Below are 26,060 nucleotides of genomic sequence, written 5' to 3'. Positions count from 1 at the left end.
CCCATAAATATATGCTAGAACCAGAGTTGACCAGCATTAAACCTTCATGGTATATATAAGTCGAAGGGGGTGGTTTATTTAGTGAGATAGGGTTGGTATCATTATAACCCATACCAATACTTCTATATTTGCGCCTTTGGGTTGTGAATATCTGAGCAATATGGGGTCCCTGATGCCCACCGATTCGGAAAATTAGGATTTGATATCCGTAGCAAGGCTGCGGTCATCCTAAGCAACGAATCCCACTGATTTAAAGGACGTCTAGTTCGGGTTTTGTTGATCCTTAAATTCATATACACCGAAGACCTTGTACGTACACGGCTGTTCCCGGCTTTTTTTTTTCGAAGCGTCGCAATCATCCACCAAGGACCTGTTTCGTATCCTCCTCCTTGCCCAACAAGCCCAGATTCCTTATTTGGCCAGCACTTGGCGCATTCTCTCGTGCTGACGATGCTTCTGCCTTTCGATATGCAGCTTGCAATGCTCTTACTCTCGTGGCCTATTCAATTTAACAAACTTTAGTCAGTCGTCCGGCTAGCATAGTGTTTGTAGGTAAATCAGGTTGGATCCTAACCTCTTTCTTGTGATGTAAGCACTCGTAGTAGTCCTCTAGAGCGGGCGCGCACTTCTTTTTCCCTGAGTCATCTTCCGCCGAAGTGTTGACAACGTAGCAAGCTAGAACTTCTTGCCAGAAGGGGAAGCACCGGCCCGGACCTATTCATCCAAAAATATATTAGTACTTCGGAACCATTGGATATTCTTCGATATACGAACCGCCATGAAGACCGTATCCGGATGACATGACGTCGAGCTATGCGTATAGAGGTAGACGTCGTTCGGTGGCTGCGGGAGGGAAAACGCGCATTCAATTGCGGTTACTGAGATAGATTAGGTTATGTCGTTCAATTGCTTCGGGTCTTTGCGACGTTTCGACGAATGATGCTGTATCCCGGGCGAATTAGATAAGCTCTGGGTCTGACGAATTAAGAGGTGACCGTTCTTAAGCTTGACCTGACTAACTCTATATGGTTTAGATGTAGGTAGTTGCAGCTTAGGGTGGTCTGTGCATTGGTCTTATAAAAGCATTTAACATATTTTATGAGTTATAAAAGTTTGAGATACATACCTCTTGTACAAGTGAACAATGGCCTAGGTTAACTGTCAAGACTAAACCAAATAATATTTACTCATACTAGGTAGCCTATATTGTGAATTTTCAAAATAATAGGTATATACCTGTCTATACCAAATGTATTTTCTTTATTTTTCCATGTCATGACAAATACGTCATATTGGAGATAGGTATACATATGAGCTAGGTACATGAACTAGGTACCTATTAAAAGCCACATGCAAGTACAAAGTACCTAAGCATCTAGGTTAGGTGTACCTAGAGCTACCCAGGTGCAGGTACCTTAGGTAACTAACACGTCAATGTTGAATATCTCGAATAGAACCTTTTATCTCTTTACTTACTTAACCCTTCATTCAACAAAGCCTCTAGAAATACCAAGCATTACCCAACCTTGTTAGGTTCCTGGCTCCTCTATAAACGAGACCATGTATATAGCGCCTTAAAAATGATGACAATTCCCTCTGCGCCGCGCATCGTACTCCTCGCTACGTACCTAGCTGCCAAGTCCGACATCGAGAGCTTGACTGTGCTCGCCGCTCAGCATAGCAAGGTCCTACGACAGGACTTATTACTTCGAATACTATTAACATGTTTACCCGAGACCTTGCCCCCTAGCGAATATGTCTCCCTCATTCAGCACCTTGAGTCGGGAAGCTTGGAAACAGATGTCGAACCGCGAGAAGTTGATTGGTCTTCGGTGGAGGACTTAACAGACGACGAGGCCGCAAAGAAGGTCCGCAAGCTACGACTACTTCCTCTTGCATGGGATGGCGCGCCTAAGGATGAATCTCAAGATTTTATATCTCTCTTCTTAATCCATCGCGCGCGTCGGGTCGACGAAGAGGCCGGTTTACTTGCCCAGCTACCCGATCTAATAATACCATTCCTCGACCATGCGCCCGCTATTCGGACATGGATGGTTTCGGTCTTACTTCCCCTTCTACGACGAAACCACGAATATTACCCACACCATCCAGCTGTCCAGACTTTGTCCGCCTTCGAGCGCATGAGCGATCAAGCCGCAGTTGACTTGCTACTGTCGCAAACTGGCGCAAGCCAAGAAGATCTTCCCTACGTCGGGAGAGATCTTCGTGGCTTAATAGGTCCGTGGCTATATAACGATGCGAGGTGGGCACGTGGTGATGAGAATGAGCGCTCTTCGGAACAGGGTCTGTCCTATACTCTCTGTCCAGGGTGGGAACATGTCCTCGAGTGGGTCACAGCGCAAGCCTCCAAGTCGTGGAGAGTTGCAGTGAGAGCTATAGATCAATGGGACGGCCCAGGTGATGTTGACTTAGGTGGCTATGCTTCCATGTGGCTAGAAGACGATGAGCAGGGGCATCTGGAGCAAAGATACGCTCGTGCTGCGCTGGCTTCGGCATATCTGATATCAGAAGCTTCGGTCGAAGCATTGACCGGTGTCAACAACATTATCACAAAGATTATGGCCTTACTAGATCAAGACCCCTGCCCTACCTTACAAGTCGCTTCATCTTTGCTTCCGCCTTACACTGATCCTAATGGGGAACGACTTCTGTTAGCTAAGAACGCTACTTATATGCGCAATGATTTACTCGCCGATTCAAACCCGCTTACTGCACCAAATGAGACATCTACACAACTCTTACATATCTTAACACTCAGTGCTTTCATCTTAACCAAAGCCGATGCTTCTTGCACTGTCCGAAAAGCAGGAGAACTGGCTTTTCTGCAAGATGAACAAGAACAAAAGGCAATAGCTACGAGATATATAAATAACTTAAGTGGAAATGGACCTAAAAGTGATGACAAGTACTGGATCAGGGCGAGAAATGAGCTTTTGTGGCTCCGAGATTGGGGCGCGGAAGAAGCTCAAGACTCCCCCAATACTCGGGTCCAAGGAGTCTTTAGTCAGCTAAAGAAGGAGTTTCTCGAGGTTGAATGCCTCAAAGCGTTCCTGAACAACACACGTAAGGCTCACTAGTTACTTTTATTAAGATCGCATGCTAAAGTTATCAGGCTACTCCCTGGCGAGGTCTATATACGAAGATGCTCCTGAGAAGCCCCTCGATAGCGACGTATTACGAGACAATGTCGTTTCTTGCGCAATGAAGGCCTATGATAGTGCATCGAATCCCCACCGCGGTCGTGGTGGTCTCTTGAAATGCGACGACATGTAAGCTTTCCTTAATCAGTATGCAGGATATTGCTCTAAATGATGTTAGAATACATGCATTTCCCCAGACCCTACCAGAGACACATCCCGAGTCTAAAAGAATTGAGGCTCTCTTAAGGACCACGCATGCACTCGGCGAATACCGCTTGACGCTGAAAAAAGGAGAGCCGTTCATACCAATTATGCTTCGAGTCCATCCAGATCCTATCTCCATAATTGGGAAGGTATTAGAACAGAATCCCAAGAGCTACACCCGAGTCCAGGACTTTCTCGAAATCGGGTCCAATATGGGCGATGCTGGTCTATTAGCTCATAATAAGCCTGGACAGCCGCACTCAGCAACAGAACAAGCATGGCAAAGACCAATTATTGAAAAACGGATTATAGCTATGTGCGTGGATGCCGCACTTACAGAAGATGACTTCGAGACAGCATATTCGTACGTTGTCAACCGTTTAGCCGCGGATAACAACGGTCCCTCTGCAAAATCAGGGGCTACCTCCCCAATTACGGATGATTATTCATGGAAAGCCTCGTTGCAGGCGGGTAAGTACCGCCGGACAGCACGTACCATGAAGCCCACGCACATCGGGACAGCCAACGGGAATCTCGATATCCGACACCTAGAGCAGAGAATGGAATGTCTCGCAACTGCGCTCCGCATCGCACCGCCCGCGACTCTACAAGAGATCCTAAATGTGTTCCGTAAGTGCGAGGAGGAGCTCAACGCAGCGGCTAAAGCAGAAGAAGAGCAGGAATCGGCGTGGGACGACAAGGGCGACCTGGAGGTTATGCCTGGCGCTTTTAGCGGTACCGTACCGGCGGGCGTGGTGAGAAACGCTACCAAGGCGTCGTCTTCACGCCATGTCGAGGAGGCACCTATGTCGCTGTTCGACCTATCGCGCGCCAGCATGGCTAGGGCGCAGCGCAACTTGACAGCCCTGTCCAGCTTGCAACGCAGCGAGAACGCTCGGTCAGACGAGACCCGCGAAGACACGGGAGAGCCGCGGGCTAGGAAGAGGGACCAGTTGAGGGATGTAGCGGTCGGAACGTTGGCATCAGGTGTAGGGTGGCTGATTGGAGCGCAACCTGTCGATAGAGCTGGCGAGAAGAGCTAAATAGCAATGAAGTAATGAAGTCTGGGTGGATATTTTGGGTGGTTCTGCTGTTGTAGCATGGGGATAATGATATCCAATTCAAAAAAGGGGTTCATCGCTACGAATTCAAAAGTCTTGGTTTAATGTCTACAGAAGATATGCATCATCGTGATACGATATGACGCTTCTCGCTCATAGGGAGAAATAGGGGATGGACATAATTGACGAAGATTAAAAGGAAGGGCAATCTTGAATATTACATGTGATTAAATGAGTTCATTCCATATATTCCGCATCGTTTACGTGGAAGAAGTTTAACCTAGTAAACTGCCTGGCTACTAGGTAGACGTCCTCAATTTCTAGTAAATAGTTCTAGGACCAGCATCCCTTAAGTACATTAGGGGTGAAACTTTCATCAAGTCTAATAAGTCGACTGAAGTATTCCTCTCCTCTCAACCCCCCCGGTGTCTAACCACGCCCCATCGTATGCTTACCCATGCTATCAATATGTTGGAAGTTCCGCCTTAAACCTTTCCCGATTTACTGCTACTACTCGTTAAGCAATATTAGTTGGTGCTAAGATTAGGCAGAGTTGCGCTACAACGGACAGAGAGACGAAAGATCCAAGAAACCACAAATACAAAACATGATAAACCCAACCAGATTATTTCACTCCCAGGTACGCAATGAACCCAGAAAAAAAAGAAGAAAAAAACCATGAAACATGAAACAACAGGAAAGCTATAAAAAAAAACACTCATCCAACTCACCAATACCCTTTATACCATAAACCCATCCCATCACCCATCTCCCCACCCCCCTATTCACCTATCTATCCCCCCCAAAAGTCAAAGTCTGCGTCCCCCCAAACCGGACATGTCTCTTCTTCCGACCGTTCTTAACAACGCCATCCGAGCTCTTATTCGGCAACGCCGAGCGCAATTTCGTCTTAGGCAGCGAGCCGGGACCCGAAGCCGGAGTCCGGCCGACGCTTGCGCTCGCTTGGCTGCTCTCGGAGAGGATCTGGTCCTGGAGCTGCTGCTCGTTGTAGGTGTCGTGTTGGGTGGTGGTGTTAGCGGGGGGAGGGAGTTGGAGCGGCTGCATGTTCGGGTCTGTTAGGGTTGGGTATAGCACTGTGTCGACGTCGCTGCTTGAGTAGTGCCACCATGGGTCTTTCGTGCTGATTGGGTTGTCGCTGGGGGGCGGGGGAGGCGCTGGTTCGGATTCTAGAGGTATGGTGGAGGGGAAATGGGGAGGGGGTGGTGGTAGTGTGTCTGATGTGATTGAAGCTTGGGACGGTGGGGGGCGTGGTGCGGGCTCTAGTGTGGGCAAGAATTGCTGCTGCGGTTGCTGTTGCTGCGGTTGTTGCTCTTGTAGCTGTTCTGGCTCCGGCGCTTGCTTCTGAGCCGGTATCTCATCTGCGAAACGGACCTCCCTACCTGACCTCACATTCTGAGCCTGTTCTTTAGGTTTCGCCACCGATGCCTTCTGGTATATTACCGTGATAGGCGTAGCAGCCGGAGCCTCCTTTACCACGTCCGGCGTATCATTGCCATCGTTGAACTGGAAGGTCGAAGTGACAGGCGAGTCGACAGGGTAGTGGTACTGAGCAAGGGGAACGTTTACCGGATCTACAGGATTCTGTGGCGGTTGTTTCAAATACGGGTTCGTGTGGACGGGTTGTACGGGCGTAGTAGCCTTTGGCTTTGGTTTAAGCGTTATCACCCGACCGGATGGCCCTTTCAACGGTAATCCCGGGGGCGTCGGTAGAGGGCCGCGCATCATGTCTTCGTCGCTCAACCTTGCTGGCAAAATAGCCGGGACCTGGGAGTATTGGACATACTCGGTATTCATCTCTGCCCGCTCAAAGCCCACTCGTAGTCTTTCAAGTGAGATCTTAGTAGCGAGGTTTGCCTCTAAGGGGAGTCGCTGTGCATCGGGCTTGGACTCATTTTGCTCCCTTAGATCCGGATCCCATGGGGTTGGATCCGGTTTCTCCACGTTCAAGTAGCCCGGTTCCCATCGGCCGTATTCTTCCCCCATCTCCAAAATCGACTTCAGCGTCGGGAAGGCCTTCTCTTGTTGCTCCCAAGTCATGACCCCTATCTCTTCGCGAAGCTGGTCGGTACGAACGAATCTACTGTCTACTTCACTCTCATATGAAGTGCCAACATCCTTCCACTGTTTAGGATCGTAGTGCTCTGGCTGTGGAGTGGCGGGTTTGTTTTGTGGTCTTGGTTCCTTCTCCTCTTCTGCGTGCGGCGGCAAATGCAACTCTGTATCGTTTTGCGGAGGCCCCTTTTTCGCGTATTTGTTGATGACTGGTTGCGCGAGTTTGTCCGCCCAGTCTCCAGGTCCTGGTGCGTCTTCGACTTCGGCCATCAAGGCCGCTGCAAACTTGGATGTTGGAAATTCGGATTCACTATCACTTAACTCAGTGATGTTGGTATTACCGTCTTCAAGGTAGCTATCATTGCCATCACTAACGTCGCTATTGTCACTGACACTATCACTGTCGCTGTCGTTAGGGAAATAACCTATAGCTGGACGTTTTCCCCTGGCTTTCTTGTTAATCAAATCCCTAACCATCTTAGCGACCATCTCGTTGGAAGAACTTGACTGGCCACGAACGTCGGGGTGGCCTTGCCCAGCTGCTGAAGTTGTCTTGGAGTACTGATGGCCGGCTGTAGCGGCGACAAGTAGCTGGACTGAGGTTCGCTTGATGCGGCTTCGATAGGACGCTATTTTCCTGTCGATCTTGCTGTTGACATCTTTTTGAGCGTCGGATAGCGAAGGCGAAGGCGGTACATCTAGCCCCAAGTACTTCCTTCTCGTGCGTTCGCGAGCATCTTGCGCCGCACGACCACGCTGTCTTCTCCGTTCTGCCCTCTCCTTCCTTTTCTGACCACGTTTAGATATCCATTTTTCCCCGGCCCAGTCTGTCAGGTAGGTTAGTGAGAATGACTGACTGCATAAGGCAAAGAATGGGGTTTTGGGGTCTTCTGGATTGCACAATAATATGAATACGTACCCTCCGTCTTTTGCTCTGGTAGTCCAAGGTCATATTCGAGGACGGCCAAATACGTCTTAAGCCGTTTTAATTCATATCGTAAGTGTCGTAGCTCAGAGCTCTTCCCGCTGCTTCTCTTATTCATGCGTGTTCCCTCCATTACAGACCTGTCTACATCTACTATGACCAATATCTGAATTGCGATGTCAATGAAGCGAGCGAAGCGACGAAGCCGTCGTATCGAAACATGAAAGGTCAACGAAACAAAGTGTAGGACGACCGATTTCTTGCCTCAGAAGAGGAGTCGCCCGAATACATCTCCATTATCAACTAAAGTCTATAGACAGCTTTGTGTCCCGAATTTTCCTCTTTCGGCCGGCTGTCATCATCGTTAGTTCTAGACGTTTTCGTCAAGCTTAGCCGATTTTCCTTCCGTACAATCTTTCTACAAAGACTGCTCCCAGAAGCATGCTTCCTCAGAATTCAAGGTATTCTAGTATTAGTCAAGGCTCAAACAAAGCGAAGTACGGAATGTAATGTACTATTGTTGCTGGTTTCGGTTATCAACCCGCTTTGAGACTAATACCACCCACGTGGAAATCAGTATCATTCCTTTAAGGCTGAAAAACGATGAAACGAGAATCAGATAGATGCCTGTAGCTTTAATTATATGTAGCTACCTAATGTATACTATGTACTCTATCTAAGCTTAGACAATGGTCACATCACCAACGCACAAACGCACAAACGCATAAAATTAGGCCAACTGGGGTATCTAATGGGTTACACAACCTACAGAAGGATCCGGTAGAGGCTTGGCTAGAATGTGGAGGGGACATCATCTAGGCATGTCCACGCATTCCAATAGATGGTCACGTATAATACACTGTAAAACACAACATTCGTCAGCAGATAGTCCCGAAGCTGGGGGGATTTACCTTGTACGCTTCTTGCTAGCGCAGGAGCAATGTCATAAAGCCGAAATAGACGGCTTAATTAAAAATTTGCTGCGAAGGGTGACTATGGATTATTGGCAAGGCGAAGCAAAGGCGTTGAAGCGAGAAGGCGGCTCCCATTTACAATTGTTGGGAGCCTATTAGGAACATTAAAAATCGTGTCGCGTGGCGTTAAAATGTGTATTGCTGAATGCAGCGCAGCGACTTAGTATTGAGAGGCCAAATTCATGGTATTTACGGAACATTAGTCGATTCGACTCAAGGGTGCACCTTTCTGGGAATTTGCGATCAATTATGTGTTGCATTCTGCGGGACCACCATTGCAGAGCTGTCTCGAATATCCGCCCGGCAAAATGCTGATGGATGTTGCTCAGTCGTCACGCTCGTCAAACTCGAAGAGAAACCTCGGAAGTAAAAATAATAGTACAAGTAGCAGGTTGAAAAGGTGAAAAGATTGCTGTGTTGTCCACGCCGCAGACGTATTTTCGTGATCCAAGGGGACGGGTGACTGGGTGAAAGGGGAGGGGAAGTGTTGCCTGTGCCATCATCCTAAAATCGTAGTTGCCAGGCTGACTCCTATATTGACTCGCCGAGGAAATTCGCCCACAAACAGGCGAAATCAAAATGACAGCACCCTCAAACCCGTGTCTGGCGAACCCTGTCTAAGGATCAGAGATCATAGGAAAAAGAAAAAAGAAAAGAAAAGAGAAAAAAACATGGCGGTCGATGCCTTTTCCTTCCCTTTACCTGCCGTATTAAACTCCATATGTCACATCTTTTATGGTATCCGCCGTACTCGCAAGCCTGAAGAGAAATGACACAAGATGAAGGAGAGGCCCGATACTACCGTCGAGCACCGAACCATTATGGAGAGACGCGAGTGCAGAGGAAATGCCCTTAACGCGTATAGCGACCGTTTCCTGAATGACGCATTAGCAGCGGCAGGCTGAATATGTCGGATTATCGTTATTTTGGTGATCAGGGCGCACCTCCGTAAGTTTCGCGGGCCTCGGGTCGAGCTGCAGAGTCGCCATAGCCGGATGCGGCGGGATCGCGAGCTCGGGCACCGCCATCGCGGTCGGGACGGTCGAAGCGTTCACGTTCGTAGCCAGGGCCACGTCGTTCATCTCCACCTCGAGGTCCGTAGCGGTCTCGCTCCTCACGACCACCAGCATAGCGGTCAATTCGTCCATATCCCTCCTCACCAGCACCGGCACCACCTCCGCTGCTACTGCCGCCAGCAGCAGCAGCGCCGCCTCCACCACCACGCTCACGTCGATCTTCCCTACCGTAGTTACGATCATAGCCGCGGTCGTATCCGCGATCCTCTCGGCCGCCACTATAGCCGCCGCCACCTCGAGCATCACGGTAGCTGCGATCATATCCACGGTCCTCGCGGTAACCGCGGTCGCCGCGATCGCCACGATCCTCGTAGCGAGGTCGATCATAGCCTCGGTAGCGGTACGGATCGTCACGTCCGCCATAACCACCACCGTAGCCACCTCCACGGCGTCGCTCTTCAAACCGAGGGCGGCCCTCTGTAATAAATGAATTAGAAAAGGAACACATTAAGTTTGGAGTTTGTTTACTAACCTCGCTTCGGAGGACCGAAGTACTTGCCAGGAGTAGGAGTGCGAGGGCGGGCGCGACGAGCCTTCTCAATGCTGAGGGTTCGTCCCTCAATTTCCTCTCCCTGCAATCCATCCTTAGCTGCATCGGCTTGATCAGATGTAACCATCTTAACAAAGCCAAAGCCGCGGGACTCCTTGGTGTGAGGGTCCTTCATGATCTGACACTTCTCAACCTCGCCATACTTCTCGAAAAGGCGGGTGACCTCGGCTTCGGTCAACCTGGGATGGATTCCAGTCACGAAGAGGTTAGATCCAGGGTTAACAGAACCATCCTCGTCCTTATTGCCATTTTCCTCTTTGGGGGCACTAATTTCAGAAGTTAGAAGTGTGCTGAGGGATAGGTACGAGACTATCATCTCTATTTATATAGTAGGGACTCACCGATCTTGGTTGGCAGCGGGAGAAGCAGAGCGACGGCGCGACGTCTCAATTCCGTCATCACGGGATGCTCGGGGAGACGCACTTCGCTGATCACGCTCGTAACGGGGACCATCATCTAATAAAACAGACATATAATTAGTATGATATATCTCTTTTATGCATTAAAGGGAATAATTCAAGGCTGCGACTTACCATCAAATCGGTCGCCGTTAGCGGTTTCGTAGTCCATTGCAGTAGTGGCCATGGTGAAGGCTGTTAGTAGGTTGTGACTGTGAATGCGGTAAGTAAGGGCGTTTCGACGCGACAATAAACCAATAGGCAGTGCGTATGAGGACGCGTTTTGTGCAGGAAGCCAGTTGTGGAAAGGGAATGGTCGCGCCAAGACCAAGAGAAACAAAACAGTTGTCAAGGTGATGGTAGAAGGAGGTGTAGTCAAGATGAGGGAGGTTGTAGAATGGAAGATAGAGATGGGGATGGATAATGGTGTAATGAGAGGTTTTTATGGTTGTGCGGGCTGATGGTTAAAAAAGAAAGAGCAAGATGTAAAAAATAGTCCGACTCACCTGCTACTTCAATGGCTGTAGACGTAAGTCGTAATCAGAAATAACAGTTACACAGTTGCAACCTGTTCTGTTCTGATGCAGGCTGTGGATTCACTCTCCAAATGAAAGGCGCGTGATACAGTGCTGTGCAGAGAATTGAAAATTCCGTGAGTCTCAAGCGCGAACACAAACAACCCTTTTCTTTATGATGATGCAAACTGAGAAAAGTTGAGGTCTCGGGCAAGGCTGGTTGGAAAAAAAAGAAAGGCCTGCTACAAAAGGAGAAAAAGATGGAATGGGTGAAAGAGAAACGGGAAGTGTTGAAGGGGCGGAAAAAAACTGGGGAGGCAAAATTGTTCAGCTGCGATGTACCGTACCTACGGTAGGTTCTAACGCATGTACTTTATTATTAGTACCTGCCTAGGCTTCCCTAAGCATTGTCGCGTCTCCACATACACATACATGTACAGGTAAGCACCTACCCCCTACGAGGTACATCTGTAGGTAGGTACCTACCATACTTCCACTATCACGGTGCAGTGCGGCAAGTGCGAAGGTGCGAAGGTACGTTTAAAGGCATATGCTTATGCACGGATCCGTATGTAGTTGCCTTAAGTACGATAATATCGATAATATCAACTATCCGCCTGAACCTTGAACCTATATGAATTATCCAATCAATTCTTTAGGTTACCTCCCAATCATCTTATCCAATTCAAACTTCTGTCAATGCGGGAGAATACGGAACTATGACTACGACTTGGAAACTCTAGACGAGAAGCACTTGCAGATCTGGAATTTCATCTTCCTTTATTCCTTCCTTTTTTTGGTGGTAGTACAAGGCGAGCGCTTCCGGAGAGCTCTCATGGAGATATTCCTACCGCAAGTACCTTAGAGATAGGCACATCCATACAATTTTACACTAACCTCTACCCAATGTACATATCCAGCGTTAAGCGTTAAGGTACCTTCGATCTAGAGGAAGTTTAAAGGTAGTCTCTTCATCCTATATACTCACTACAACTCCTCCATATCAGGCTGGTTTATAGCGATTTCCCTTCTCAAGGCTTGTTCCACATCAATATCTGCGGGAGCCACTTCGTCTAGGAACTTTAGACCTTCCGATGCTCTGCCACCACAAGCTCTCTCTAACGCGAGGAATGCAAAGTGACCTCCTACTACCGGGCGAGCCATAAAGTCAGGCCCAGGAAATCCGCCATCACCCTCCGTCTCGTAAAGGTCCGTCAGTGGTCGATCTGTGAAGAGTTAGTTTAGAATAGACCGCTATATTAGGCGAGAATAAGGCAATATTAATTATACGCACCTGTTGCAGTCTCATTGACCCACGTCGCAACGTGTTGTAGAATCTCCGTGCGTACCTTCTTACTCGTCACAGCAGCCGCAAAGAATTCCCAGTCGCTCTTCGTGTATAAATGACGGCTATCTAACGGCAAGCCGTATCTCTGGAGTACAGCATGGTACCAATCACTCTGGATCTGGTAGATTTTATCTGGAATGAATGTTGATTTAGGTTTGGTGATAGCCTCATCCCCTATAGGTTGCTGTTCTGAGCCCCAGAATCTACTCGCTCCTATCGGAGAGGATGCATCCGCAGGCAAATGGAAGCAAAGCAGAGCATCAGCGAAGAGGTTATAGATCGTCGTCCACGATCCATACCAGGTGTACGCTAACTTCGCATGTGTCTTATCTCTAGATAGACCTAAGTCCTGCCACTTGTCGATATATTCGTCAGCTACGTTGCTGTACCATTGGGAGTCGGCCTTCTCGCCGATAACGTTAGCAATCTCGCTCATGGCCTTAATGCCAATGATACCCTTCAACGCTAGGTTCGTCTGATTGGCCAGCCAACCAGCAAAATCATCAGTGCAAAGTTGATTCGCCGGGATGAGCGACTCTCGGACAAGATATCCTGTCCATTGCTTCCATAGCTTGTATGAGCGTCGTATCCATCTTACAGCCACTTTTTCACCCGTAGTGCCTAGGTCTTCCCATGTGCGATCCATTCCATATTCATTGACTAGAAATGATCTCTTCACAGACTCCAAGTTGAGTGTTAAAGCTTCCTCTGGTACAGTACGGACGAACTGGGCTTGCGAATCATCTCTGAAAGCATTGACAAGTGCAAGACCCATGATTAGCATATCGCCGCATTCTTCGACGGGCATATATTCGTCATTACCGTCACCATGCCCTGTCGCGTTGGGAAAATGGAATCCAAGATCATGCATGCTGTAATCGTTGGGATATTGATTGCTCAACTGGTGTTCGAGAAGAGGTTCTAGTAGATATGCTAGCCACTGGGGGTTGGTATATAAGAAAAAAGGGAATGCTGGGAAGATAACGTCGACTGTCTGGAAGTTTCCGTTCGATGAGATTTCCTTGAGGAATATAATAGGATTATCCGGTGTACCAGAAAATTGTGTCGCTCCTAGTACTTGGCGAGCCGACAACGCCGCGATGTCTTGGTAGTCTTGTGAGCCCGAAGCATACGCGTCTTTAGCGAGTTGCTCGGAATAGTTGCTAGCAAGATAAGCTGCAGTTTCATAATCGTCATAGTGGAACTGCAGCATTTCATGAGTACCAGAGAAATAAAAATCCCATAGGGGACGCATCTGGGTCAAGCCTCTGGCTGAGGCAAACTGAACGACAGGATTTTGAGTGAGAGCAAAGGTAAAGGTAACGCTGTCCTGGGCGATACCAGACGACTCGTTGGACCTCTTCTTAAGCTTGAAAGTCTTAGAGAAGGCAAAGATAGGTTCCTCCTCAAATATTCCACGGTAAGAATCGTCGACTTCATTCTTCAATGACCCGTGCTGGGCAAAATGACGTCGTATATAGTTCGATTCACCGGACTGGTGCTCAACGTCGGCCGGAGCAGAAACATGAATGGTTCCCCATTCAGCGTGATCGTAAAACTCGGTTAGGAGCTGCTCGTGGCGCCGTGTGATACTCCAAGTCTTGATGGGAGTCTTTGCACTGTCACTCTTTTCAGTCCGGACAAGCCCCCACTCTATCTTATTGTCTCGGTTGCCGCTAGCCCATTCTCCATTTATGTCCACGTATAGGCTTACATCTGTCGAACCTTCCACGATGCAAGTGAGGTATGACGCCGGTAGGGACTGTCTAAATGTCGATGTAGGCGTGATAGGAGACAAGAACGAGAGAGTAATCCTCACGTCGGACCCTGGGATAGAATAGGTGAGGTTCGTAGTTGAGGCATCGAACGTAGCACCGTCGTATTTAGGAAAGGACACTTCATAACTAATAAGAATTAGGTCGAGAACAACGCAAGTTGATACTAGAAGATATTCACTAACCTAGGAGACTTCCTAAGGAAATCTTGCGAGCGACCTAGCAGGGGGTATACTGTCTTAGTCTCGGGCACCGAGGCTATGACAGCAAAGCCGACGGTGCTGCCAGTCCAGAATATCGGCCAGTTTTCCCACGGGGCATCTCGGGCATGGGCAAGCCATATACTCAAGTAGGGATTTCGTACGATCAATGGCAGTACAGGCGGCGTCAGGGACGAAGCATCGACGAGGACTAGACACAGCGCCGAAAGGGCCGGCCAGAGACACAGCCTCATGGCGATGGATCAAATGGGTACTTGTTTATTTCTAAGCTGATGAAAGAGAGATGTGACGAATTGAGGAAGGATAATGCGTTGGCTAACTAAACATAAAGCTAATGTATGTGTGATGTCGTCGAACACATGGAGGACGAAAAAAGAATGCTATCTGATATATCTAAAGTTCGGCGCAAAATTGACGATTAATCAACAAGCAGCACGAGGGTGAAGTGCGAGATTCAAGAGAATATAGATCTAGAGAACACCGAGCCTCCATATGGAAGTTGGAGGAGAGAAGAGAGAAGAGTTTCAATGATGAGTGCAGGTTGAACATAATAAGTACATGTACCTTACCTAACCTCACCTAACCTAACCTCCTTACAGGTAAACAGGATCCACCTCCCCCAGGTTTCGAAGGTAGCGAAGGCAGGAAGGATGAACGAACGGAAGCCCGAATAAGCTAGGTAGAGAGAAAGAAGTGACGACATTTCTCCACAAATTTCATAGTTTCGGGGGCTGAGGGGGTACCTAATAGGTAGTATCCAGTTGGAGTTCATCAGGGGTCATGAGACAACAGCTTCTCCAGCCATGTGTATTTTGCCTCATGCACTAGGGAATAAACTGCTATGTGCCTAGCTGCTCCCTTCTAGCTATTGAATTGAGGGTGCCGAGGCTGGGGAGCTGAATCGAAAACGAACGATACGGAACCCCTCCTGTATTTCAACCCCTCCTAAACTAATATATTACCCCACAATCGTGTTATTCTATTATACATACAGCTTTCTTTAATAGCTTTGTTTAATAATTTATGATATCGACAAGTTTTTAAGACGCATTTAATGACATATAATGTAAGAAGTAGATTGTGTTTCGAATGAATAATCGAGGAAGGATTATTCTAATAACATCAGCTTTTAAAAGTTCGTCAAGGCTTGAAAGTTATACTTATATATTGTCTAATCTTTAACCAAAGGTTAAGCAATAGACTATCATACATTCGAGCTTGAAGTACAATAATTTAAACCAGCTAAGTAAGTCAATTTCTTTATTTAGTCTGGACAACTTTAAATCTATAGAGAAACAAGTTACCTATTGTGTTGCTATGAAGCGTTAAAAAGGCGCACCAATACTAGTTCTCCTAAGAGAGCTAACCCATATTCTCCGATTGAGTCTACCTCAAGCCGTTTCTTCCCACATTGAAGCCATTCAGAATCGTACAGTATATCCACTCTCTCAATCTAACGATACATGATAAGTTACTGAAGTAGGCAAATAACCTAGTTAACTACCTAGTTAACTACCTAGGTAGTTATAAGTAATGATATGATAAGTGTATTACATAGTAGAGGGGTAAACCACTTAGCTTTTAACACCGAAACCCCATCCCCGTTTCTATTGGTATCTGTGTTTATAACCTACCCAACTCCTCGTGTTGTTAAACCGAAAGATGGAGTTGTCCACCAAGCCCTTTTTAAACCTTCGAATCTCGGTGTCCACTAGCCCGCAAAGCCGCATATTAAACCCTCTTAAATTATTTATAGTCATTATCTAGAAAATATTACCCCGCTAGCACTACATTACTGTTTTTTTTATAATATTTACTACCAAGTATAAAGCAGTCGAGAGCAATAATGGCAACCCTTGATGGAAAAGTATTCGCAATTACTGGTGGTGCTAGCGGTATCGGGTTTGCAACGGCACAGATAATATCTAAACGTGGTGGGATTGTTTGCATAGCCGATGTTGACCCGGCAGCTATAAGCAACGCAGAAGAATACTTTACCAGCCAAAATGCACCCTTTACTGTTACTAAGGTAGATGTTTCTAAGCGAGACGAGGTTGAATCTTGGATCGACGGTATCGTCCAGAAATACGGAAGACTCGATGGCGCTGCTAACGTCGCGGGTATAATCGGCAAACATCATGGCGTACGAGAGGTTGCTGATCTCGACGACGACGAATGGCACAAAATAATCGCAGTTAACCTTACGGGAACTATGTATTGCTTAAGAGCTGAACTCCGAAAAATCGTTGAGGGTGGTTCTATTGTGAATGTTTCATCTATTCACGGGCTTCAAGGTAAGTTAATGGCCGAGTCTCGCGTTTCAAGAACGATAGAGCTGATCGTTAATCTAGGGTTTGCTAAACATGGAGCGTATGATGCCAGCAAACATGGTGTCATAGGTCTGACAAAAGCTGCTGCCAAAGAAAATGGAGTCCGGCAAGTGCGTGTCAACGCGGTGGCCCCGGGAGCCATATTTACTCCGCTGATGGAGAAGAGCTGGAAAATCCATAATCGACCATCTGATGCACCCTTTGATGATACGGCAGCTCTCGGCAGACAAGGCACGGCGGAGGAATGCGGCCACGTCATTGCTTTCCTTTTGGGCCCTGACTCCAAGTATGTGAGCGGGAGTGTATATTCTATCGACGGCGCCATGTAGCCCGCAAGCATAATCAATTCTATTAGAAGACATCCTCAGGCTGAACATCGTGATTTCTCCCGTCCTCTCGAATATGTTTTAGCGTCTTATCTCTGGACATGGGTTTACGCATATCGTAGGCGTCTTCACCGTGAGCGGTGGGGTCGTTGACGTTATCACCATAGTAGTCTTTGACTACGCGATATACGCTATAACCCATACTCTCATAAAAGTTGATAGCTCTCGTGTTGCTTTTTCTTACGAATAGATCGACGAACCAAGAGTCTCCAGCTTCTGCAGCAACTTCGAGGTTTTCGGTGAGAATCTTTCCAATACCAAGACGGCGAGCTTCAGGGGCTACCGTGAGAGCAGTGATATGTGCGTGCCATGGTAGGTAATGCTCAGAATACTGGAAATAGTCTGGAGAACTTTCCAACTTGCCCATGACTGTAGAGTAATGTATAACCTCGTTAGGCTGGGTTGTTATAATCATTATAATAGAAAAAAAAAGACTGTCACCTACTATAGCCGATAATGTTTCCGCTGGGATCCTCAGCGACTTGGAATAGTGAGGGCCATTTGGCAAAGTATTGAAGATAGAAACTTAGATCGTACGTCTCGGTCAACGGGTCAAGGTTGCATTTGGAAAACTTGTCTAAGTCATCGGGGCGAAAACGTCGAAAAGAGGCCATAACTGCAGGATAGTTATTAATTCCCACTTAGCTACCGAATAGTAAAAGAAATGTTTCTGTATCGGAGACGCTTGGACATATGTCTAATTTGCTGGCATCGGTTGCATAAAAGCCCAGGCGGAGGTAAGCGAATAATAGAAAGGGGTTTAATAGAAATAAGATTACGAGTATACCAAGTATCGTAGATCTTTTTCCTCTTGTTACTTATTTATCGTAGAGTATAAGCAAATATAAAGCCGATATATGGAAGTTATGTTGGGATAGCAAACGCGGGCTTCAAATAATGCGCAATAATTATTAGGTAGGTATGGGAAATAATAGCTGAATAGATCACGGCGCACAGCGCATTGCCCCTCCAAAACATGGGACACAATGAAAATGGAGGTGGGGCTAGCGGCGGGCTCTTTAAGCCTTTAAGCCTTAAAGCGTCTCTCGAAAAGTATCCCAACTGCCCAGTTGAAAGAGCCGCTAAAAGTTTGACGGGTTTGCAAACACATGGTTCAATTTCGCAATTTATCTTATTAAGGTTAGGTACCTCTTATCCATGTACCTCTACTTAAGTCGTTTTATATTTTACGCACGCGGGAATCGGCAGGTGCCTGTCGCCGGAATACACATGCAACGTTGGCATAAAGTCAGTTGGTAAATGTGGTTCCTATTTTTACATCTGATTATTACACAGCAGCCCGGGTAGTGCCAACCCTTGCTACCTCGTTCAATATTGGTCGATTATTATTGGGTGTACTTGATCCTTTTCAAACACTTTTCGTGCGTACGGTACCTATCTAAATCACCAACTCAATATTGAAAAAAGTTTCTTAGGCGGCCATATATTGCGACACGGACTCTCGGAGGAAAACAGAAAGACAATACGAACGATAACCCTGTTCTTGATATATCAGTTCCTTTGTATGACAACTCGGACTAAGACACCGTTTCTACCCCATGGTCTGCTCGACTATACGCACCACGAAGTTATTGCTTCCCTGAAACCCGTCTATATAATACGCTGCGGGATCTAGCATTTCGTATCGGATTCGTAATTATGTCGAGATCACCGCATACCCCTAGCCATTCCCGGCAAACTTCCGCTATCGATACCTCGTTTCAAGCCTCGAGTCCAAATATGTCACCTCGCAGCCGACGCCAGTCGAAATCCTCCTTCCAAGACCCTTTAACACCCCTACGCAACAGTATGAACGAGTCTGAGCTTAATGATCTCAGCAGTGGTGGCATGGGTCAGGATAATGGTCTTGGAAACTTGGCTGATGAGTTGGCTGATGCTTTGTCTGGATCTGGCGAGGAAGAATATTATGAGGACGGGGAAGAACGGTCGCAATTCGGATTCGATGAGGGGGATCAAGGCCAGGCGTCGACTGATGGGATTAGGGATAGCGGTGTTGACGTAGAAAGTCAACCGGACCACCGAGAGAAGACTAGAAACGCAAGCCTAAGCATACCTTCTCCCCCTAGGCGTGGTCACCGACGGACTGGGAGCGCATATGATGGGAGTGAATATGGCTCCGAATCCGATTTAGAGTCACCTGGCATGCCGCCGAGTCTGGTTGCCAGGATCGATGCCGTGGAATCTCTAGCCCGAAGAGGAACAGAAAGCAATGGCAGTTCTAGTGACGCCGTATTTCAACGGTTAACAGACGGACTGAAAGACCTGGGGTCACAGTCTGGTGTAGAGGGTAGCACCACAAGGTGAGTTATGGTTCCTAGTTCTACTGACCCTTTTTAATATTTTCTAACCAAAATGTTTGTCGAATTATAGATTAATAACGGCTCACTCGGCCTTGGCAACACATCTGGCGCATCAGACGCGGCAGATCCATAACCTTACCTTCCCTCTATTATCGCCGCTAGTTCAGCCCCCGGATCCCGATACTATCGATTCCCTTTTACCGCTACTAACTTCCGTCTCGGACGAAATGCCGCGGCCCGCGACCTCCGCTCTTAACTCTCTGAGCGCTTTACATTCCGTAACGTCGGACCTCGTGCAAACGCTGAATTACCTTTCCGATACACTGCACATGTCACGACAAACCACAACTACCGCCACAAGGCGGCTAAGAATGGCCAAGGAAATGGTAGCAGAGATAAAACGCGAAGAAGAGCTGAAAGAGGAAGGGGAGAGGTGGTTGACGAAAGGTAACTGGGGTGAGAGGTTACAAAAGCGCGAGTGCGCCGGCGTATGCAGGGAAGTCGTTGGAGGCTTCGAGGAAGTATGTAACGGCTGGAGGGCCCGTCTATTAGCCCAAGCAGAGTCGGCATAGAAATGACTTAAAGCGCAGGGACACGCGTTCGTAACGAAGCCAGGAAGCAAGCATATTTTATTTTTTTCGAGCATGATTCGGAAGCTGACGTCTGTAATATGCGGCTGGGTTGGCCTTGTTAACTCGGACTTTATTTTTGTCATCTTTTTTTTCGGCATTGCGGTGGATACGTATTGATTACAACTCAAGAACTTGGCGGCGTTGATATCAATTGGGCGGCTTTGACTGGTTCTTATGGCCTCGGGATAGACATAAAGACTCGAATGAAAGCATAGTACCCGACGATGGTGGTGCTTCGTTAATTTACACAATGGGAATGCTCGCCGTCTTGGGTACGGAACCTGTTGGTGGACTGTGGTTTACTCATATTGAGACCTCGTGGGCATCCCTTTCGGACTAACCTCGCCGTTGTCTCAGTCCATAGTTTAGCATTCTCAGCAAGCTTAAGAGCGGACTAGATCTCAATAGATTATAGGCTAGAGTAGCATTAGAGTATCTTGATTCTAGAACATTGAGTCCTGTTTACTTCCTTCGGTTCTAACTTGAAGATCTAAGATTGACACTGGTGAGATATAAGAAGAATCGAGTCATGCTAATATAGTATACGTAGATAGATTGTAATCATATACGGCATTCAGCGTGACAAAGGTCTTGGCCTACAAGGAGCAGCTACTATTTCTATCAAATAACGGAAATCTTAAGACTATCTATATCTTAGGTATCAAGGCATGAAATTTGTTGATTGAATAATATGACTAGGAAACATGTTAGGGAGAATAACCATCACTCCTCCTGTATTATCAGCATGTTAGACAGGCTGGTTACATCGTAGTAGATCCTACTTTCTTGTGTGCTAGGTCACTAGATCCTGATGTGCAAACTTCAATCGCCACGGCTCCCGAAGTGTTTCCCAAAGCCGACGAGGGACGACACCCATTGAGTCCTCCATTCGCGTTGCCACTACCATAACTTGTATCCTCCCCATCGAAGGGCCTCTTCCCATCGATTTTCACGTCTACAAGCGGTGCGTCCCGAGAACGTCGTAAACTGGCTTCCGCGTCGTCGTTAACAAGTACCACCATCCACACGCCCACGGCCCCGTTTGATCCCAGCAGCGGCGTGCAGTGTATCCACTTGCTCTTCCCGTAACTGTCCATCCGGGTCACCCAACGGACCTTCGTGGTGACTCCGCTGCCGTCGGCGAATGCTTGGGCGACTGCTTCGCGGACTGCGTGCGGGCCTCCGATTCGGGACATGAAGCTACTTTGTAGCATGCCGGGGAAACGGAGGGACGGGGAGGCGAAGAGGACCCGTAGGTGAGGGTGTGGGCGTACTAGGAGGTAGTGCTCGAAGAGGCTTGTAACGCGACTAACTGACGCGGTCGATATTCGAGGCAAGGGATCGGAGTCTACGCGTGCGAGGCCATGGTGTCTTGATCTTGTCTCGGAGCCTGCCGCGTCGTCCTGGCGGCGACGGTGCATGCTACCGCCTACCTCCTGAACTATTTTCAACTCCGAGGGGGTGAACATTTCTACGAGCTCACGGAATTCGTCTTTCACACTCGTATGAACACTAGCGTCCTCGTCGTGCTGTCTCTGGTCGACAATGCGCCTAAGAGACTCGAAGCCTATATATTCCTTCGCCAGACCCGAAACATCTACCTGGGCGCTGATGTGGTACCGGATGATTCCACGGCTGTCCAGAAGAGGCGCAGCCATGACAAGGTTCATAAATGGGGACCCGTCCCGGCGGTAGTTTAGTAGAACCTCGCAGTGCTCCTTTCCAGCATCTAGATGTTCTTTTATTCTTCTCGCGCTCAATTGGCTCGTGCTGGGCCCCTGAAGGAAACGACAATTTCGACCTAGGGCATAGCTGGCTCCATACTGTAGTAATCAGTGTTGTTAGTTACTATCCACGTAGTCTGGATGGTATTCATGATATGATCTATGATAATTGGCCGACGTGTCATATTGACAAGGAATACACTTTGATTTCTAATATCTTCTACTAACCTGTGTCATTTGATGGAACCCTGATATTGTTTAGCTAAACTATTGTTTCCTTACTCCGTGGTTGGACTCACCTTTGCTAGCAAATACAATTGGGTTGTCATTTCTTGAGGGATCTATCAAGCAGAAGACATCCGCTACTCCTTCAGAGAGATCCTTAAGATGGTCAGGCAACGTATTTGTAATCCGCTGCTTAATAGTGACGGCCACTGTTTGTATCCAAGTATGGGTGATATAGGCAGGTAGGTCATCTGTAGCGAGAGTATGAAGTACCTTGCTGAGCCTTGCCAATAGGGGTTCGTTGATAGTATTTGAGATTACCTCTTCACAAAGGTCTGTTCCCTTGACAGAGACTAAGGATCGAATAATGGTGTTTGAATACCCTATAGCCTTCAGTGCTTTTAGAGCATCTAAATAATATACTAGAAGAGGGACAGACTTTGGCCTAAAGACGCAAAGGAAGGATGTAAACCGTTCAAGTAGGAGCTGATCGTGGAAGATAGCGTCTAGATGCTCTGCCGAAAAGAGAGCTTCCGATATTATTTCCAGAGAATACCGAGAAGGTGGGTTGTCGCATGCAGATACAAGATCAATCGAAGCTTGGTCGATTTCATCTCCGGTTAAAGGCATAAGTTCGTCGTACTCTCTCGGCCCCTTGCTCTGGAGACCTGGAAGAGCTGTGCCATCTCCAGGAGCGGGGGATGTAGATGATGAGTTCTCCCTCGACTTTGTAGACTGAGATATGACTACAAACATTTCAAGTCAGATCCTATCACTCTTTAAATACTCTTCCAAAGTATAGGGAATTTAATCAACATGCTGCATCTTAGGAAAGGGTTAAGAATAACCATTAGATACCACAAGGCAAATTTGGTTGGCAAAGGACCTGGAATATACTTACGACTCCCGGGGGAACTTGAGGCCGAACGAGTTTCGGTGGAAGGCGGTTCGATAGGGGAGGTGGAGGAAACGAGCCCGGTTCGGCCACGTTCAGGATTACTCCGAATACTGTACAATAATTAATTTCTAGGTCAACGAAGTATATAATCGGCAACTTACCTCTCCGGACGTCTTCTACGACTGGGTTGGCGGTCTGGGAAATTGGTTTCTGTTTCTTCCCATATTCTTTTAAACGTCGTTGGTGATGAGACCGCATCAACGACAGAAGCTCCTAAGCTCGATCGTTTCTCGAGGATATCTGTAAGGCTACAATCGTCTTCAACTTCATCTTCATAGTTTTTGAACGCCGCGAAGGACCGCACACTCATTGCGACACGGCTCTCATTATCGGCCCCTGTACACGATATCATGTTTCGCCTACAAGGCGAATCACCACGTTTTGGGGGCTGTGTCATATTAGTCTCGTAAAAAGCGAATAAAATATGGACGTGTTGATTATGAGAATCTAGAGCGTACTTGCGTCATGGGGAGTAAATTACAGGTAACTAGAAATGGCTGATGTTTGGAGTGGGCGCGCCTCTCCTATGTTTCACTCTGGTATCTTGGAGGTTGATACGCATATAATGATATGATGCTGGAGTGCTTGAGCGTGTGACGTTGGAATAAGGAAGAATAGGGGAAAATGAAGAAAGGGACGAGTAGAAGACCTTGAGGGAAGTTAACACTTGAGTAGAATCGGCTCAGGTGTCTGAAGGCAGGTCTTTTAGAACCTCAGGTATTGGAGCGACCTGCCTCTTGCGCATTGACGGGTCATATTGAAAAGAAAAAGCTCTTAGCTTGTCATAGCTATATGCTCTTATTCATACTAGGAGGCCGGCTGTTACGCCGGAAACCTAGTTATCTTGCCAAGTTAGAAACTAATGGCCAGTATGAAAAAAGGGGGGATCATGTTTGTGGCAGATAGGTTTTCCTATTAAGCTTCCTAATCATCCTAAATGGGTTTCCTCGCAACTCATGGTGCATCTTATGGATTCTAGGCATTTTGTAATGCCTTTCACAATAATATCCTAGAGTTCATAGCAATATCACAGAATAACGAGGATGGCGTTATTCAACTTCTCTGAAAGTGGGTTTGAAAATAGCAGCTTTGAGACTGTTATACACGGTTAGTCGAATCTTAATAGAGTCGGATCTTGAGATAGAAGAAGCAAGTAGAGCCACCATTGTTTCGAATGTTGCCTCTACTTTATATATTAGGTACCTATCTAGTGAAGATAGGGGCCTACCACCTAGCTACCTAGCCGTAAGAAGTGATCTATGGTATGAGCTTGCTGTAGCATCATACAGAGCCTGCTAAAAAAAGGGTGTTTGAAAACACTCGAGTGTAATACAGCTCTTGGCTGGCCGAGCGGCCTTTGAAACAGATACGTAGGTATTGGCATCAAAAGCTTAATGCCTAGTCGGAGGTCTATGTAAGGGCTTACCGGGTTTTCTTTAATAGTTGTTAATATGTTAATAGAATAATGATCATATGTGACTGCTAATGTTGTATGTTGAAGATGGTGGTGATGGTTCATTTTGAGCCTTATTGATTGTATGGCATTCTAACTAATGTTTTATAAATAACTGCCTATGTAATTGTGATTGTTAGATGAGGGCTGTATAAGATTTTATTAAGAATGTTTTATGTTAAAGTAACTACCTAAGGTTAATTAAGCATATGGGGAACTGTTACAATGTAGGTTGGAATACTTCAAATAGTACCAATAAGAATACTGGTGATATCCAAAGGGCGCTAAACTGTCCGTCAACCGGGCCAAGCTATTTTGTTCCGATCATGAATATTATTGGTTGGGGGATGTTTTGGTATTTTTTTCTTAGGGATGACGGATAAGGAAGCCTTGACGCGCTGCTGGTAGATCCTGCTTACATGTATTGTTTATGTACCGCAAACATATTATATTAGCTTGTTAGATACGTCTATGGTACACAAATAACGGTAGTGGGAATCCCACATAGCTACCCTATCAACTGGTAATCCGGGGACCACCTGGGCAGTCTAAACAATAACCCCTGAGTGGGAAAGCGCGTACATCCAGTCGGAAAATTCGATGCGCGTTACCCCCCTGCGAAATGTTGCTGGTAGGTTACGTATGTAAGAAAAATAATAAACAACCCCAATCGCGCCACTTACAAAGAGGGTACATAACCTCCTTTTAATGGCGAGGGGCAGCTCCGCTTTACTTTTACTTTTTCTGTTATGAAAATGAGAAAATGGGAAAAAAAGGGAGAATAGGCGCGTCTCGTCAATCTTGCATCGCGAATTCGGCCGCACAATGGGTCTTAATTCTTGACGTGTTGAATTACTTACAGGGTAATGGGACCTGTTAGAGACCTCATGTTATTGTCTTGTTCAAACTAAACTGTCCGCTTTAGTTTAATGTTGCTTGGTGCTTGCAGCTACCAGGTAGCCAGACCCCCACAATTATACTTTTTTTGCTTTGTTTATATACCTGCAGTTCCATTCTAACAACCGTGAACAAAGAAGGGAAATGAAACTATGTGAATACTGTTTACATACGCGTTTCCCAGCCACTAGCGGGAACCTGACCTTTGTCTGTACATAGCAATAGAAGATTTCGTATGTGCAGTAAATCATTTTCAGGACTTAGATAGAATGTCATAATACCTATCTATTTCTGCTTAAGAGTGATTCAATTACGATTTTGGTTTTATTAGTTGACGCTTTCAATTCAATGTTGTAGGTCTTTTATCATTGTGTGTTGCGCTGCAAGTCGTGATCGATCTTAATAGAAGAAAGTCAGAAGGTCAGAGGGGCCATATCATATCGGTTTTTAGCGTACCTCATTGAGCGTACCTCATTGATTAGGTGGTATTGAACACAGTCCGCGGCCTTTTAATATCGGCTAAAAAGTTAATCGGTACTTAGTAGTATACCCTCTTTCATGCTTATATGGAAGTATCTTATATCATCGAATAGTGGGGGATTAAGTCTAGCACACTGGTAACACCCCTTGTGTCGTTGTAAGGCGCGACATGCAGGCACGCCAAAATCATAGCAAGAACAGAGCCAGGTCTTCCTTCCCTAGCACGGTCCATTCAGCCCGTTGTTACCATTCAACCTCCATCCAAATCCACGAAACCACTCCGCTGCCTCTTTCCCAACTTTGCTGTTGCCCGCTGCAGTCGTTCACGAATTTAGCTTACCTGCCGTAATTCCTCCCAATATCGAACTCCCTT

General features: G+C 46.9%; 8 protein-coding genes across 8 annotated transcripts; 3 read left to right on the top strand and 5 right to left on the bottom strand.

The window, feature by feature from the left end:
- Window positions 1-355: 355 nt before the first annotated feature.
- GL218_03366 (uncharacterized protein) lies at window positions 356-802 on the bottom strand (the record flags this gene model as incomplete). Its single annotated transcript, XM_033579923.1, has 3 exons — window positions 356-499; window positions 575-714; window positions 775-802. The coding sequence occupies 3 exons, from the start codon at window positions 800-802 to the stop codon at window positions 356-358; spliced, it is 312 nt and encodes a 103-aa protein (XP_033436843.1).
- A 778-nt stretch (window positions 803-1,580) lies between these two features.
- On the top strand, window positions 1,581-4,408 carry GL218_03365 (Protein transport protein sec39; the record flags this gene model as incomplete). Its single annotated transcript, XM_033579922.1, has 3 exons — window positions 1,581-3,084; window positions 3,134-3,290; window positions 3,340-4,408. 3 exons carry the CDS (start codon window positions 1,581-1,583, stop codon window positions 4,406-4,408), a joined length of 2,730 nt encoding a protein of 909 aa, XP_033436842.1.
- Window positions 4,409-5,215: 807 nt separating this feature from the next.
- On the bottom strand, window positions 5,216-10,609 carry GL218_03364 (putative RNA-binding protein C25G10.01; the record flags this gene model as incomplete). The annotated part of the gene is made up of 5 exons (XM_033579921.1): window positions 5,216-7,326; window positions 9,343-9,891; window positions 9,947-10,290; window positions 10,366-10,480; window positions 10,558-10,609. 5 exons carry the CDS (start codon window positions 10,607-10,609, stop codon window positions 5,216-5,218), a joined length of 3,171 nt encoding a protein of 1,056 aa, XP_033436841.1.
- A 1,315-nt stretch (window positions 10,610-11,924) lies between these two features.
- GL218_03363 (uncharacterized protein) lies at window positions 11,925-14,514 on the bottom strand (the record flags this gene model as incomplete). Its single annotated transcript, XM_033579920.1, has 3 exons — window positions 11,925-12,163; window positions 12,232-14,189; window positions 14,246-14,514. The coding sequence occupies 3 exons, from the start codon at window positions 14,512-14,514 to the stop codon at window positions 11,925-11,927; spliced, it is 2,466 nt and encodes an 821-aa protein (XP_033436840.1).
- A 1,613-nt stretch (window positions 14,515-16,127) lies between these two features.
- On the top strand, window positions 16,128-16,940 carry GL218_03362 (Levodione reductase; the record flags this gene model as incomplete). The annotated part of the gene is made up of 2 exons (XM_033579919.1): window positions 16,128-16,575; window positions 16,633-16,940. The coding sequence occupies 2 exons, from the start codon at window positions 16,128-16,130 to the stop codon at window positions 16,938-16,940; spliced, it is 756 nt and encodes a 251-aa protein (XP_033436839.1).
- Window positions 16,941-16,962: 22 nt separating this feature from the next.
- GL218_03361 (N-alpha-acetyltransferase 20) lies at window positions 16,963-17,611 on the bottom strand (the record flags this gene model as incomplete). Its single annotated transcript, XM_033579918.1, has 2 exons — window positions 16,963-17,366; window positions 17,443-17,611. 2 exons carry the CDS (start codon window positions 17,609-17,611, stop codon window positions 16,963-16,965), a joined length of 573 nt encoding a protein of 190 aa, XP_033436838.1.
- Window positions 17,612-18,656: 1,045 nt separating this feature from the next.
- GL218_03360 (uncharacterized protein) lies at window positions 18,657-19,890 on the top strand (the record flags this gene model as incomplete). The annotated part of the gene is made up of 2 exons (XM_033579917.1): window positions 18,657-19,318; window positions 19,389-19,890. 2 exons carry the CDS (start codon window positions 18,657-18,659, stop codon window positions 19,888-19,890), a joined length of 1,164 nt encoding a protein of 387 aa, XP_033436837.1.
- Window positions 19,891-20,711: 821 nt separating this feature from the next.
- On the bottom strand, window positions 20,712-23,167 carry GL218_03359 (Phototropin-2; the record flags this gene model as incomplete). Its single annotated transcript, XM_033579916.1, has 5 exons — window positions 20,712-21,773; window positions 21,903-21,922; window positions 21,974-22,645; window positions 22,801-22,907; window positions 22,959-23,167. 5 exons carry the CDS (start codon window positions 23,165-23,167, stop codon window positions 20,712-20,714), a joined length of 2,070 nt encoding a protein of 689 aa, XP_033437544.1.
- Window positions 23,168-26,060: the final 2,893 nt, after the last annotated feature.

The sequence above is a fragment of the Daldinia childiae genome, assembly GCF_008694065.1.
Source record: "Daldinia childiae strain JS-1345 chromosome Unknown Scaffold3, whole genome shotgun sequence".
Classification (NCBI taxonomy): Eukaryota; Fungi; Ascomycota; class Sordariomycetes; order Xylariales; family Hypoxylaceae; genus Daldinia; species Daldinia childiae.
Note: the sequence above shows the minus strand (reverse complement) of the source record. Positions and strands in the feature narration are given on the sequence as shown.